This window comes from Chelonus insularis, unplaced genomic scaffold, assembly GCF_013357705.1.
Source record: "Chelonus insularis isolate UGA/USDA-ARS -01 unplaced genomic scaffold, ASM1335770v1 contig_614_pilon, whole genome shotgun sequence".
Lineage (NCBI taxonomy): Eukaryota > Metazoa > Arthropoda > Insecta > Hymenoptera > Braconidae > Chelonus > Chelonus insularis.
Window position 1 is genome coordinate 16,473 of NW_023276668.1, and position 14,346 is coordinate 30,818.

At 27.6% G+C, this 14,346-nt stretch overlaps 1 protein-coding gene across 2 annotated transcripts; it reads right to left on the bottom strand.

Moving 5' to 3' along the window:
• Positions 1-2,041: 2,041 nt before the first annotated feature.
• On the bottom strand, positions 2,042-14,097 carry Alh (Alhambra). Of its 2 annotated transcripts, none has more exons than XM_035089079.1 (13): positions 13,590-14,097; positions 13,019-13,098; positions 12,771-12,935; positions 11,659-11,856; positions 10,677-11,369; positions 10,240-10,556; positions 8,190-8,657; positions 7,667-7,850; positions 7,256-7,457; positions 6,740-6,892; positions 6,241-6,502; positions 5,881-6,009; positions 2,042-5,749 (listed from the first exon to the last, which is right to left on the bottom strand). In XM_035089079.1, exons 1-13 carry the CDS (start codon positions 13,696-13,698, stop codon positions 5,611-5,613), a joined length of 3,099 nt encoding a protein of 1,032 aa, XP_034944970.1. In that variant the 5' UTR covers positions 13,699-14,097; the 3' UTR covers positions 2,042-5,610. The 2 variants fall into 2 exon arrangements, with proteins under 2 accessions (XP_034944970.1, XP_034944968.1); XM_035089077.1 differs by having other exon boundaries at positions 7,250-7,457.
• Between the last annotated feature and the right edge of the window lie 249 nt (positions 14,098-14,346).

Genomic DNA, 14,346 nt, shown 5'->3' on the forward strand with positions numbered 1-14,346 from the left:
TTTATCATTGACTTGTTTTTTTTACAATATAATCATTTATAATTATCTAATTTTGCATAAATAAAATAATGATATGCAACATCATAAGTTGTAGTGTTAGAGATTAATTTAACCAAATTTGATTAATTTTCTTAATAATAATCTCAGATTAATTTGTTTAAAATAATAACATTAAAATATTCATTCTTAAGTAAAAAGTATTCATTTATAATATGATTGAACAACAACAAAAGTTTATTTTCAATCATTATGATAATCTTTAAATGTTTAATGATATTCAGATGTTCATAATACCAAAAAATATTACGTTCTAATGAGCTTAATTTTGGAAATCATTATAATGATTACTAATAATTTATAAGACTCGAAATCACTCCTACTAAAAATATAAATTAGTTGTCTATTAAAATATTAAAAGAAAATCATTTATATAAATTATTTACTATAAGATAATCATACTCATAATAGTTCTAAGTATCTGCATTATCAATTACTTAACGATCTAATTAAATACATAATAAATAAAATACAAAAAAACAATGAAATTATTAACATGAATATTGTTTGGATAGTTTATTATTTAACTTGATTTTATGCACAGTACATTACAAAATTATGTTGCACAATAGGTCACTTCTCGATCTAGTTATAGTCTCAATCAATACAATATAAATAATATATGTTTGACTCATTTATTCAAAATAAATTAAATATTGAACAATAAATAATTGATACTTGAAAAGTTTTTTCTTGTTTTATTAATACCAATTGTTGATAAATTATTTATGTTTTTATTCTTTTTATGAAATTAAAATCGAAATGTGAAACTACTTGCAACATATAAACAGTTTTTTTCAATGTCTATCATGTTCTCCATTTTATTTTACATATTAAATGAACACTAGCGAACTATCTCATCTATATCATGAAATATTACAATTTTCATTTTCTCTATTTTTTAATATCCTGCAAAATTTTATATACGTAAAAATTGAACATTAATTATCAATTTATTTTTATTTATTACAAGATAATATTTTACTAATTTAATCATTACTTTGTTAAAAATAAATTTGCATGCCGGACTTGATAATTTGTCAATTGAATTTATATAGTTTTTAAATCATAATAGATATCAATAATATCTACATAACTACCAAATTATTTTGCAACGCATTATTATTTCTTATTTATTACTTTATAACAAATAGTATAAAAATTTTCATAATGCATTTAATCATCAAAAAAGCATAATAATAAAAGTAAAAAAAAAAATACAAAATTTTAATAATAATAATAACTAATGTAATTGATTAAATGCAAGGAATTAAATTTTTTCAATATTTTTCATGTTTATTTCTTTTTTTTTTTTTTTGGAATATTCTTTATGCTTGCAAAATTGTTACAAACGTATATTAATTTGTTCATTTGACCTCATGTCTGAAATCGAGACCCTACAAGATAGCAAAAATTTGGCACAATTAGCGGTGAAAAAATAGTTGCCTTTTTCATTTATTATTCATTCAGTGATTCACAAATATTACTTTTTTTCCATATTTTCTTTTCTCTTTATTTATTTATTTATCTTTTTTTTTTTTTTTAAACTTATTTTTAATTTTCATTTTTCTAAATAATTTCTGGTCTCTTATGTTTTATCTATCAAGTATCTAGGCTTCGATAGTATCTAAAAGTACAAAATCTTATGAATTATAGTAGAAAAAAGTTTAAAAAGAAATAAAACATTATAGAAATTTGTATTTTTCAATGTTTACTATGTTCAATAATATTCAATACTTATTTTTTGTTTTATTAAATTACATTTTATTAATTAGAGAATGTTATTTCGAAATATTTTCTTATCCTCCTTATTTCTTTAGGGTAATCCGATTCCCTGAGTGGATTCATCATTAATTTACTATTGAGAAATATTTGACATTATTTTGTATCCTGTAAGCTCGACTCGAGGTCTATTTATTAACATTTCTAGGCCCTGATCATGTTTATATATATAAATGTATTTATATAATACGACAAATTACAGTTTTAGAGAAATAGTTGCAAATTTACGTTTAATTGTATTTGCGCCATTAATTTAACCTTAAATAACTACAATTTTACAGCGATCAAGTCTTTTGATTATGTCTCATTGATGTAATTATGATTTATAGACGACTAAGTTAGGTAACTTCTTACAATTTTTATAAGATATAAGATTTTACATTTGAGCTTTCAGTATCAAAGTTTCATTACAAATGTTATAATTAATGAATTGATAAATAAATTATTAATTATTTACTTGCTGATCATAATAATTTTTTGTTTTTTTAATTTCGATATGTTTTCTGTATTACAATAAACCATAATTACATCACTATTAACAGTTATAGTTTAAAATAATTGGCGCTTTTTTTGCTTTTCTTTGGTTGTTTCCGTGTATAATGGAATATTTATTTTTTGGGTATATCAAGTGAGACACTAGAATGTTTATTTGAAAAAATATACATATGTTTAAATTTATGATTATTGATCAAAAGTACATCGCAGTCGCCGGCTTATTTAAATTAAAAAAAAAAAAGGATACATATTTATTTTTGAAATAAAAAAGATATATTAAGAAAAATCATAATTCTCGTAAGAAAGATTTCTCCTTGAAATATTTAGCTTTAAATATTATTTTGTAAAATAATATTTTCAAATTAATAAAATATGTTCAAAATAGAACATTATGAATGATCTAATTGTATCATATTATTGTAATTATTATTACTTATTAGAGCCTTTATTTATTGACTAATATTACAAGAAATGTTACCTTTGAGAATTTATCATTTTTCTGTTGTTGTTTTTTTTTATTTCAAAAATACTGTAAAAATTTCTCGTAATTAATTAATAATTTTAATACAATAAAATAATTAACCTTGCAGGAAGAGTCATCATAGAGAGATCCATGTCAATATAAATATACAGTTCGATAATTCTTCTAAATAAATTTAAATTATTATTAATTAAACGATTATTTATATTACACAAGAAAAAAATGATCAATATATTTTATTTAAATATGGCCCAAGAAAATCATTCACAATCCTCGACGGATCATATTTATCTATTATTAATTGTTAATCAATATAATTAATAAATCAATTCATTAAAAAGATCTTTAATATTCCACAATTAATAATAAATTTAAAACTGTAAAAAATATATCAGTATAAAATAGAGTGTAAATAATGAGGATATGTATAACAAATCGCCTAGGCGGCGTGGAAAGATGCAGAATAAATTGATTTGTGTTATCAAGAACAAGTTTCATAATTTAAATATATAAACCATAATTCATTTATGATTTATAAGTCAATCAGCTTGTTAGATATCAGGTATCTTATTGGAATATGAAATCAAAATAATAGGATGAATCTAATTCAAAATGAAAAAGCTCAACACCATTTGATCACAGTAAGGCTAAAAATAGGATGTAAAGTCATATCAATCTAAGAAAGAAGAAATAAAATAGGGATGTAGAGTACATGCTTAGTTATAAATTGCAAAACTAAAAGAAACTATGCTAAAGAAGATATCAGACATGAACATGTAAGACATCTTGATTTCAAGTTACAGGAATCTTTAAAAAATAATTATAGCAAAGAGACTTGAATATATCAATCAAGTGCACTCAGAGTTACTTAGGTGTCTTCTTCAAGGTATCAATAGGTCTGTTGATATACAAGAAAGAATAAATAATTTTAATCTGACTCTAAAGAATGATGTGAAAATTGTAGAAAATTATTCAGTATTTTGAAGTTAATGATCAATTGAATGAATTGATCAATTAGTTATATTTTTAATATTAATATAAAACATTGTTGTTATTTATTATTTTATCTATATTACATGAAGATTTTCTCAGCCGAGGTCTTTCAAAATACTCTTAATTGCATGTTAGATTACTATGAAAAACTAATTGTCTAATTTGGAGCAATGATAACAATGAAATGTGATATTTAAAAAATGACACATTTCATTGTAACAATTGCAGAAATATTTTATTTTTAGTTTTTTAAAATCAACCTAATTCACAGCTCTTATTAGTGGAAGGCAGTGCTTGCGTGTATTTCTTTTAAAAAAAGATCATTTAAAATTAACATACAATTATTTAGTGTTACCTACATTATGCTTATTTTTTTCTTTTACTAGAACTTTTTACATTTTTACTGCATCTGTACAGTGCGGCTGTGCGATGTTTAGGTTTATGTTGAGAATATTAATTTAAAGCCAGAAAAAAATTTTTTTTTTCACTGTTATGAACAAATTTTAATTTTAGTTAATTAAAATTGTTATAATAATATTTTTAATGGTTTATTAAATTAATATTCTCTCACATTCCCACGAACTTATGGGTAAAATTATTTTCATTCAATTATTCATTTTTATTTTTATGTAAATCTATGGTTTTTTTTATTGCTATTTTCATTATAATTGATTATTTTACAGCCTACAAGTTTGTACATGTGTAAGTCTGATGTTCACATCTCAATGCCGCCACTGAAAAGATTGTCTTCGTTGTTTGCCAATGCCCAATACGATGTAGTCAAGAAATTTTTTTTATTTTTTGTTATAAATTTTTTATTTTATTTATTTCTGTCAAAATACTTCATTATTTTTTCTACTTTTATTCAAGTTTAAATTTTTTAAAAAAAATGATAAGAAAAATTATAAAGTCTCAAAAGACCAAATATATACACATCAATAGTTTTAGACCTAAAAAAAATCTTTTGTTTCATTAAAAAAAAAAAAAAACAAATATTTACGTAAATATTTGCAATTGTTTACTAAAAATTGATGTTCAAAAATATTTAGTCCAGATACAGATATTGTAAAAAAATTTTTATGTCATTAATTAACTTAACTGTAAATGGCAGTTCAATAGTACTTTTTTCACTATATATTAAATCATTTTTACAGAATTCTGACACAATAAAAATATGTCATTCTACTAATTGTGATTTTTGTCATTATTTACTAATGGTTATTGTTTATAAAACAATTGTGTCAGAACATTGGCATTGATTTAACAATAAGAACACATAAGATATCCAGCTTTCAAGCATTTAAACGTTCATATCCCTCAAAAAAATATATATTAATAATGAAAATAATCCTATCATAAATCCATCGGGCAAATAAGATCAGAGTAAAGAAAAAAAAAAAACAAAAAAAATTAACTAAAATGATTGAAAACAATATTGGCTATTAATCAAGCCAAAAAAAAAACGCAATAGCGTTTTAAATAAACGTTGAAAGTTAACAGAAAACTTAAAATAATATTCACAAAATTGCCTAATTAAACAATAATGTTTCAACAACTAAAATCAACTTAATTGATTTTTACTAGCGAAACAATTGAGTCGCGGTAAATATCAACCGATTTGCGATAAAATAATACGAATAATATTTAATAAAAATTAATAACGTTAAAAAAAAAAAAAAGAAAACAAAGTTTCTTACTTTGTATGCTGCGATATCGCATGTGAGCTGTGTAGTGAACTGCATAAGTGTGTTGCATCCGTGGCACCATCAACACCACCAGAATCCCAAGCACGTTATTTACCTTCAGCTCGGTTTACTTGGTGGTCCATGAGTAGGTCCATGTAAGTGTAGATTATGTATGCTACCTACTTGATTACTGGTAAGACTGGACATCGTTGGTTGGTACATCGACATGTAACTGCTTGACGACTGTGGCATTGACCTAGCAAGTATTGTGATGATTCGTTGGACATAAGGAACGGCTTGGGCATGTAGTGGAAGAAGAGCCCCCACGACGACGACGTGGTCGACGACGAAGGAAGTAGAAAAACAATGTGAACCGCGCTCTCTTACCTCGGTACGCCGCGTAGTGGTTCCGGTGTTGCTGATGAATTTCTCACGACTCCAGAGCTATTTGCATTTGCAGGTGACACGATGTTACTTGGTTGACCTTGGTGATATGCACTCGTCGCTGGACTATGCCTAAAAAAATTATTTATTATTAATAATTAAACTTTTTATTATTTATCAACTACTTTTAAAAAAAAAATTAAAATAAGAACTTGAATTAACTAGATTTATCTTGCTAATAAATGTTATTATATAAATAAACACAGTTTTAATGTTTAAAATTTATTTATGATTTCACAATGATCTCATTTATACTGTAATGTAATTGGAAAGTAACTTCAAGTCTATTTGTGGATAATTTACCTTATTGTAGGACTGGGTTGTGGAGGTACCATAGATCCTCTATGAGAATATTGTGAAATCGAGGCTGCTGCAGGTGGTGAAGGATCTGGCGGTAATCCATTCTCTAACGGCGTTGAATGTCCACTTGAACTAGAGTGTGGTAAATACGCATTATTCACTCGAGAATCACGATTTACTCGTGATATCGATGGAGCACCAGCTGCTATATCAGGATGAGGAGCGTTTGGATGCGATTGATTAGCGGATGGATGAATATTATTAACTATAATGAAAGAAGAACATTAATTATACTTTCACTATTTCATCAGGTTTCTTGATTAAATATTCTTATTTTAAATCATAATTATTAATAACTATCAACTTAATCAAAATTCCTAAGAATACTATTATTATTTCATTTGAAAATATAATACTTATCTAATTAAATTCATTTTACAATATTTATGCACTTTAAAATTTTTTTATTCATAGTAAAAAATGAATTTTATGTTTCACTCACTTGAATGTGTACTTGGTTGGGTAGTGAGAGGTATCGCTAATCGAGCATTGACAGCTAATAAGTGATCTCTTCGCTGTAAAAGACTATTCACATGTTCTTCTAATCGTAGATTTTCTGCTCTTAGTTGATGCAGACAAGAAAGAAGTGATGCAACTAGAATAAAAACATTCTTCATTATATTGGAAATCTTAAAAAATTAAATATAAATTGTGTTTTATTTGCCACGAATCTGTACTGCTTTTTTTTTGCAATTTTACCATGCATTCTTTAATAAGAAGATTAAAATTATGTTAATTGCAACAAATAACACAAGTGAATAGTTTAAATGTTTTGGCAATATTTTTGAAATCCAATATTATTATAGAGATTGTTAATAATTATTTAAAAAACTGTTTCCATATGTAGTTATTAAACTTAGTTAATCATGCTAAAAAAAAAAATTCTAAATTTTACTAAATATATTCCCAGTATTACTCAAAGCCCATGCTTAAGCGTGTGTTTTTGCCGTACACTCACTATCAAAGTGCTGAGCCTGTTCCATCAAAAACTGACTCCCTTGTTCCCACTGCCTTTCAAGAAGTTGGTCAAGAGTCTGTGGTATTGCACCTCCTACTAACGTCCCAGCTGTAGAGTTTGGACTGGAATTGGTATTACTGTTTGTCGAAAATACTGAAGCAAAGGATGTGGGTCCATGTGTCGTTGGCTGATTAGAACGTATCTACCATTTAAAAAAATTTTTATAATAAAAATTATTTTCATTTTTGATTCTATTTTACTATCATCCAATTTCATTTTTATTGTTTGTGAATGAACGCAATAATTATCAAACTATTATCATATTAACAAAAAAAAAAAAAAATTGTAATAACTATTATCACTACTCCAATAAAATAATGTAGTAATATAGATATAACAAAAAAAACTTGCCGACGCAATAACCCGACTGTGTAGTTGTGGCCCTACTAAAGTCGTTGATGAATTACTGGCTTCAGTAAATATTGAATGGGCCTCCAATTCTTGATTAAGCGTATCAGACATTTTTTGTGCCATAGTTGACGATGGATTTAACTGATTGCCTAACATGTGTGGCGCACTTACTCCATTTTGGAATCTAGAGCCAAAATAATTTATACATTTTAATTACAATAATGATTAATAGTCGATTAGTTTATTTATATTAGAAGAGTTTTATGAGAAAGCTAATATTTTCTGAATAGATTATATTGAGATTAATTAAATTCTAATTATGCACAAATTCTATTGATTTCTACAGTCAGTTGAATAAGTTAATAAGTTGAATAAACTATTCATATTTTTGTATAAATAGATTCATGAAGATTACTGAGTTAAATATTAATTTTAAATGTGTGGTTCATTTTTGAAAGATTTAATAAATTAGTATTCCTACGAATAAATATTTAAGAAATTAGAACCCATAACAATATCTTACAATTTAACATCCTTTTCTTCCTTAGTATTGTTTCCTATAGCTGTAGGTGTAGTAGATACGGACGGTGTAGGAGTAATTGAATCACGGCCTCCAACAGTTTTTTTCTTTCTTCTTCCTGGTCCAGTACTACTCATACTTTCAGAACTCGGACTACTCGGCGGTGAGTCTTTAACTACAGGTCTCATGGCATTCCCCGAAGAACCAGAATTGACGCTACTAAAATGCCCAGTACCTAAAGTAGGTCCTTGAATAATAGAAGGTACTGGAGCGACTGTTAGTGTTGGTGGTGGTGGTGTTGGATGATTATTTCTACCAAGACCACGTTTAGATGTTGTCACTATAGCACTGTTACTAGTTGAAGTGGCAGTTGATGAAACAGGCAATGGTGGTACTGGTAGTGGTTGACTATTTGATGATAAACCTCGTTTCGTTTTTCTGACTTTGTCCTGCTTATCTGTCGATTGTGATCTATAAATTCAAGATAAATAAAGTATTAAGTTTATTTTCTCAACTATGTGCTAATTTTTTAAATCAAGATTTCTCTTTAATTTATTACCATTCAATTTTACACTTACATGAAAATCATTTTAAATGATAGTAAATCACTATTTAAAGATTTAAAAAATGGAAAAATAATGAAAGAATGATTAAATATTAAAAAAATTAAATAAATGATGTTATTTCTTGTGTATTATATTCAAAGAAATTGCTATAAAATGATTTAGAAATGGAGTAATAAAGATTCTACCTATATGATGAAAATAGACATTCAGTCAATTATTTTCGTGGTGAGGTAAACAACTTTCTAATATTTATAATAATATCAAAATAAATAATTATTATGAAAAGATAAATATAAAATTACTTGATATAAATAACAAAGATGACAATAACATTTCTATTTACTCCAATTTAACCACGTGACATTATTTTTAATCGAAGTCTGGTTTTGTTGTCTGAACAAATAAATTAGTTATTGAAATAGAGTGTCAAAATTTAAATTGACAAATAAAGTAATCTAATTTATCTATAATAACTGGTAAAAGTAAAATAAAAATCTGAAATAATCAATATTAATATAATTATTAAAATAGAAACTTAATTAAAGTGTTGAAACATGTCATTTAAAATAATGCTCGAAAATGTAAATATGACATTTATTTATATTAATAAATAATAGTAAAAGAAATAATAATCAATTAAACAAGTAATGATTCGGAAATGAAAAGTAAAAAAAAAATTATGTGAATAAAAAAAGGTTCTTACAAATAGTTTTTTTGGATGATAAAAGTTGATGAATAAACAATGGAATATATATATATACACGTCAATATTACTGAGTAACATCTAAAAATGATATTCTTAATACTATTATTAAATAATCTGAACATTAAAATGACCTCAAGTGAACTGAAGTGCTTAATAGTACCACTACTGCTATAAACACTGCATTTTTAAAACAGGAAACAAGATTTTTACAACATTAAATGAATTCAAAAGTCTTTGAATTAATATAATTATTGTTTTATCATTTAATTGATACATCACTAAATGTTTTTATAACTTCAAAACATAACTAACGAACAACACGAAGTGATTATCACACGTTAAAGAGGTTAGATAGACTTGCTTGTTTACCCCCCACGTCAGCCATTTCTAATACCAGCTCACTGCACTCTCGAAAAACCGTGTCGATACCTCGAACTTTCTCGAATCATTTCGCGCCAATTATGTTTAAATCGCACAACTTCACGATGATTTTGCAACATAAATCAATAATCTATTGTTTATTTTTATTAAAATCAAATAAACAATACTATTGCTGCACATTTTTAAAATATTTTTAACTTATAAAACAAAAGAACTATTATAAAAAAAATAAAATTATTTAAAAATGAGTTTAGTAACGCTATTCAATAAAATAATTGTGTAAACATTGGATTAAAATGTATTATAATGGTTATAACATGAAAGAAAAAAAATATTAGAATATTGATAGAAGATATGTGTAAATCAGAATTTTGTTGATGATTTAACCTAAAAGTCTTACCGTGATCTTTTGGCAGGAACATCCCCGGAAACAAATGATTCTGAATTAGAAACAGAACTAGATCGGTTATCACTAATGACAGCGGCAGTGGTCATACTCTGTTGTAATTGTTGATAAAGAGTAGGTGCACTTGTCACAACACTTTGTACAAAATTAGAAGTAGCTGTCAATGGTACAGATACAACAATACTTGTTGAAGTAGTTGTAAGTGATTGCGTTGATTGAGTCTGAGCTATTGACATAATCACTGGTGTCGTCGTGGCTTCTGTTGTAATAGGAGCATTGGGAGTTAAAACTGGAGGACTATCAACTTTCAGCTGAAAATAAAAAATAATTTCTTATTTCATTCTGATCATAATCAATTGATACTTGGTAATTTGAATTGACACCAGCAATTGGAGTTTGTAAAATAATGATTGTCTTTGAATTTTATTTACCTTCTTCGATTTCTCTGGCTCCGATGTACTGCTAAGACTAGTTGCTTCAGTTACCGTAGGTTGAACCATATTACTTGACGTCGGTTGTACAATTGAACTCACCGCCACAACTACTGAACCGCTTGCTTCAGAACTAACAGAATTATTCGAATTTTCACTACCCAATACCGTTGGCGTACGTGCACCAGTCTTACGCTTCTTGGTCGTATGACTTGAAGACTTAATAGTTGATGATGAACTTGACTTGGATTGGCTACTATTTTTGTGTGCCAAGTTTGTGGTTGATCCAGACTTAATCGCACTTGTTGCTGAACTTGAACTTGCTGGAGTACCACCATTTCCACTATTACTACCGTCATGGCCAAATACACTTTCCGATTGAGTAACGACAGTTTCTACAAAATTTGAAGTTGTAAATTTACTCGATGCTGATGTCTGATTAGCATCCTTTGGAGTATTACGACCACTACCACTTTTATCATCAGCAATTCCATTGACATCTAAATTGGGACTAGCATTGGATTTGCTCTTCGAACTTGACGTTGATGATTTTGAACTTGAACCCTTACGCTTCGTTGTCGAAGTTGTTTTTAAGGGTACCTCCGCTTCCTTCTCGGGAGAGGAGTCTGACGATCCATTATCTGCTGGAATCGGTTTATACGGTGGAATTGTTTTTACATTTCCACCTTTTTTCTGTAAAGTAATAAAATTTATTAAAAATAATACATTAATAATAAATACTAGTTAATAATTCCTTGTTTAAGTAAACAAAAATTACTTTTATTTATATAATTTTTTTAATTTAATCATTTTTAAATAAATACTTTAATAGATATGTTCATGATTCGATAATTAATAGTAACATTGAAATGTTCATATAGTTAATAAAAGATTCCAAGAAATGAATAAGCTTGAAGGATGTTAATTTATATTAATCCGATTAGAGAAGGATTATAGAAGTTACTTATAAACTGAATCTTACCAGTTTAGAATAATGATGCTGACAATATCCACAATATTTTACATTGTCAAGATAGTTGCCAGCTTCTTCACATAAAAGACCAAGTGCTTGAGCACAAGTTACATGAAAATGTTGCTTACAACCCGTCTTATTACATTGCATACATGCACCAACAGTGGCTCTGCCACCTCTGCCTTGCTCTTCACAAATGTAACACATCTGAAAACATTTTAATACTATTAATAGATGTATCTATAAATGTTATATATTTATTTGCAAACATTTTTACTACTTTTAATTGAATATTGCTTAATAGTTACCATGCTACAAACTTTAAAACATCTATTTTAAAACCATAAACCGTCAAAGTTTATAACAGTTATTAAGTGGTAATCTTGGAAGAAATGTTAAGAATTTCTGAGAATTTTATGCCCATTCTGATCTTTTATCAATTTTACGAGTTTTTTAAATTTTGGCAACCTGGCAGTTCAAATTAGGATGAAAAAAGGTAGGTAAAATTATAAGTTTGAAAAAGGTCGACAATAGATTAAAACTAAATGACTGTCTGCTTTCTAAAGTACCAAAAATCAATCAAATCTTTCTAGAAAGTAGTAAAGATTGATAGCAGAGGCTAAACATTAGTCTAAAATTAGCTTTTATTATTATTATTGTTATTCACAAAAGTATTTTCAATTAAAATCAATTGGACATTTTATTATTTAGAAACCGAACTGCCCATATATTCCGAATTATAAAACTGGGTTTGAATTTACCATTTTTTATGCATCATAGAGAATAATATCAATTATTCGATTATGTCATTGTTTAGCTGATTAATTTCCTTCAGTGATAATAATATTTACTAAATATCTCTAAAGTATTGAACCAACTAACGATATTATCAAATAATTGATTTATCGAATTTCACTTTAATATGAAGATAAAGTTCATAACATAATTATATTATAAAGCTATATTTCAATTAAGTGGTTCAAATTGAATATTTATAAGTTCATAATTAAGAAATAATTTATACACGGTTCTTTTCTCTTTATCTTAATCAAATTTTTCAACGATTCAATAATTTGAAAATTTGTAAATTTTTTAATTAAAAAGTTTTGTAATTAAGGTACCTTATTAAACCTCTCAGCGGGTATAAGTTGAAGAATAATAGGCTCCATTGTTGTAACATTGCCAAATCTGACTTCAGGAATATAAAGTGCACAGACCACGTGGGCCCAGCCAGCTTGGTCTGTTCTTTTAAGTGCCCCATCTCGACTTGGGCACAATTCACAACGCTATTTCAGTGCAATAAAAGAAGTTAAATAATTATCATTCATACTTTAAAATTAATAATAATTTTAGACTGAGTTAAACTTACCACACGTGCACTTCGCTCTTGTGATTCGCACTTCCTACAGTACCAAGGTCCTGTTGGTACTGTAACAATTCCATAACATGCTGCAAAAAAGATAATTAATGAACAAATGAATGTAAAAAATAAGTAATTGTATTATGATAAATTAATTAAAAACGAATTTTCACATATTGACGATGAACAGACAAAAAATAACCCACGAGAACACGTGATATTCGGTCAGTCACCTAATGAAAAACTAGTTTGGCAAGTGAGGTAAAGAAAAATGAATCGTGACAATTTTTTGAAATAAGTCAAATTATCATATAACCTTTTACATACCTAACCTCACATTATTTCATCAGCAACTGTCATAGATATTAATATGTAAAATGTAACAGCTCTACAATTGTGATGAAAACAATACAGTCTTGAACAAGAGATACTATTGTGTAAGACATTTACATTTAAATGATTTCTACGACATTAACTTGTAATGAAAAATTGATAAGCGTGAACTAATGAACAAAAGCAAAGAGCATGAATGGCTCATTACTTGAACATAAAAATTAATTACTTGATGTAAAATACACACCTTGGTGAACAGCAACAGTACAACCCTGTCCGTCGCAGTACACCAGTGGATTCTCGGTCCATCCCCTCTCATCAGAACACACGCAGCACCCTCCAAGCATCTCCTTCATGCTGTGGTCCAGGCGATTCGAGAGACGAGACTAGCAGCCCGAGCTAAGCCAGCCGATGGTGACGGGTACGTACACATCCCGTAGGTAACACATCCTGGAGAGGACCACATTCAAATAATTTCGAATTAAAAGTTTAGTGAACCGTCAACGGATCGTCCTCTCAGATGTTCGCGTCGTCGCCTGTGTTGCACGCGCGTGACGCATTCAACGGCCGACTTTTTAGCACTCTTCGATGACCTTCAACCGAATTTCTGATCTCAATTAGACTGATAATTATTCAATATTCAGTTAGTAAAGTCTTTATCAAAACACATAAATACCACCTAACATAGAAAATTCTTTTTTAAACACACCAAAAGTTTGTTATTTACGCAGGCGGTTTTTATTTGTTTCGTTCGACAGCCATCTTATTTTACTGTCGCGCGGCAGTCTGCGCGTGCGCTCACATAGCGCGCGCCATTCAATGATGAGGCATCATGGGACACCCTATGAAAAACGTGCAAGTTCATGATGCTAATCCTCATGCTTATATTATTCTTATCACATGCAGAAGAGCTTTTGTTCCATAATAACGACTCTATTTTTAAATTTTACTTGAATTATATATCAATAAATGAATGCTATGAATACGAATATATATTCAGTAAT

Coding starts and splice junctions, on each gene's coding strand:
- Alh (XM_035089077.1), bottom strand. CDS start 13,698: ATGAAGGAGATGCTTGGAGGGTGCTGCGTGTGTTCTGATGAGAGGGGA. Junction 7,851..8,189: donor GAAGAAAAGGATGTTAAATT/GTAAGATATTGT, acceptor TTTTGGCTCTAG/ATTCCAAAATGGAGTAAGTG. Junction 7,458..7,666: donor ACAGTCGGGTTATTGCGTCG/GCAAGTTTTTTT, acceptor TTTAAATGGTAG/ATACGTTCTAATCAGCCAAC.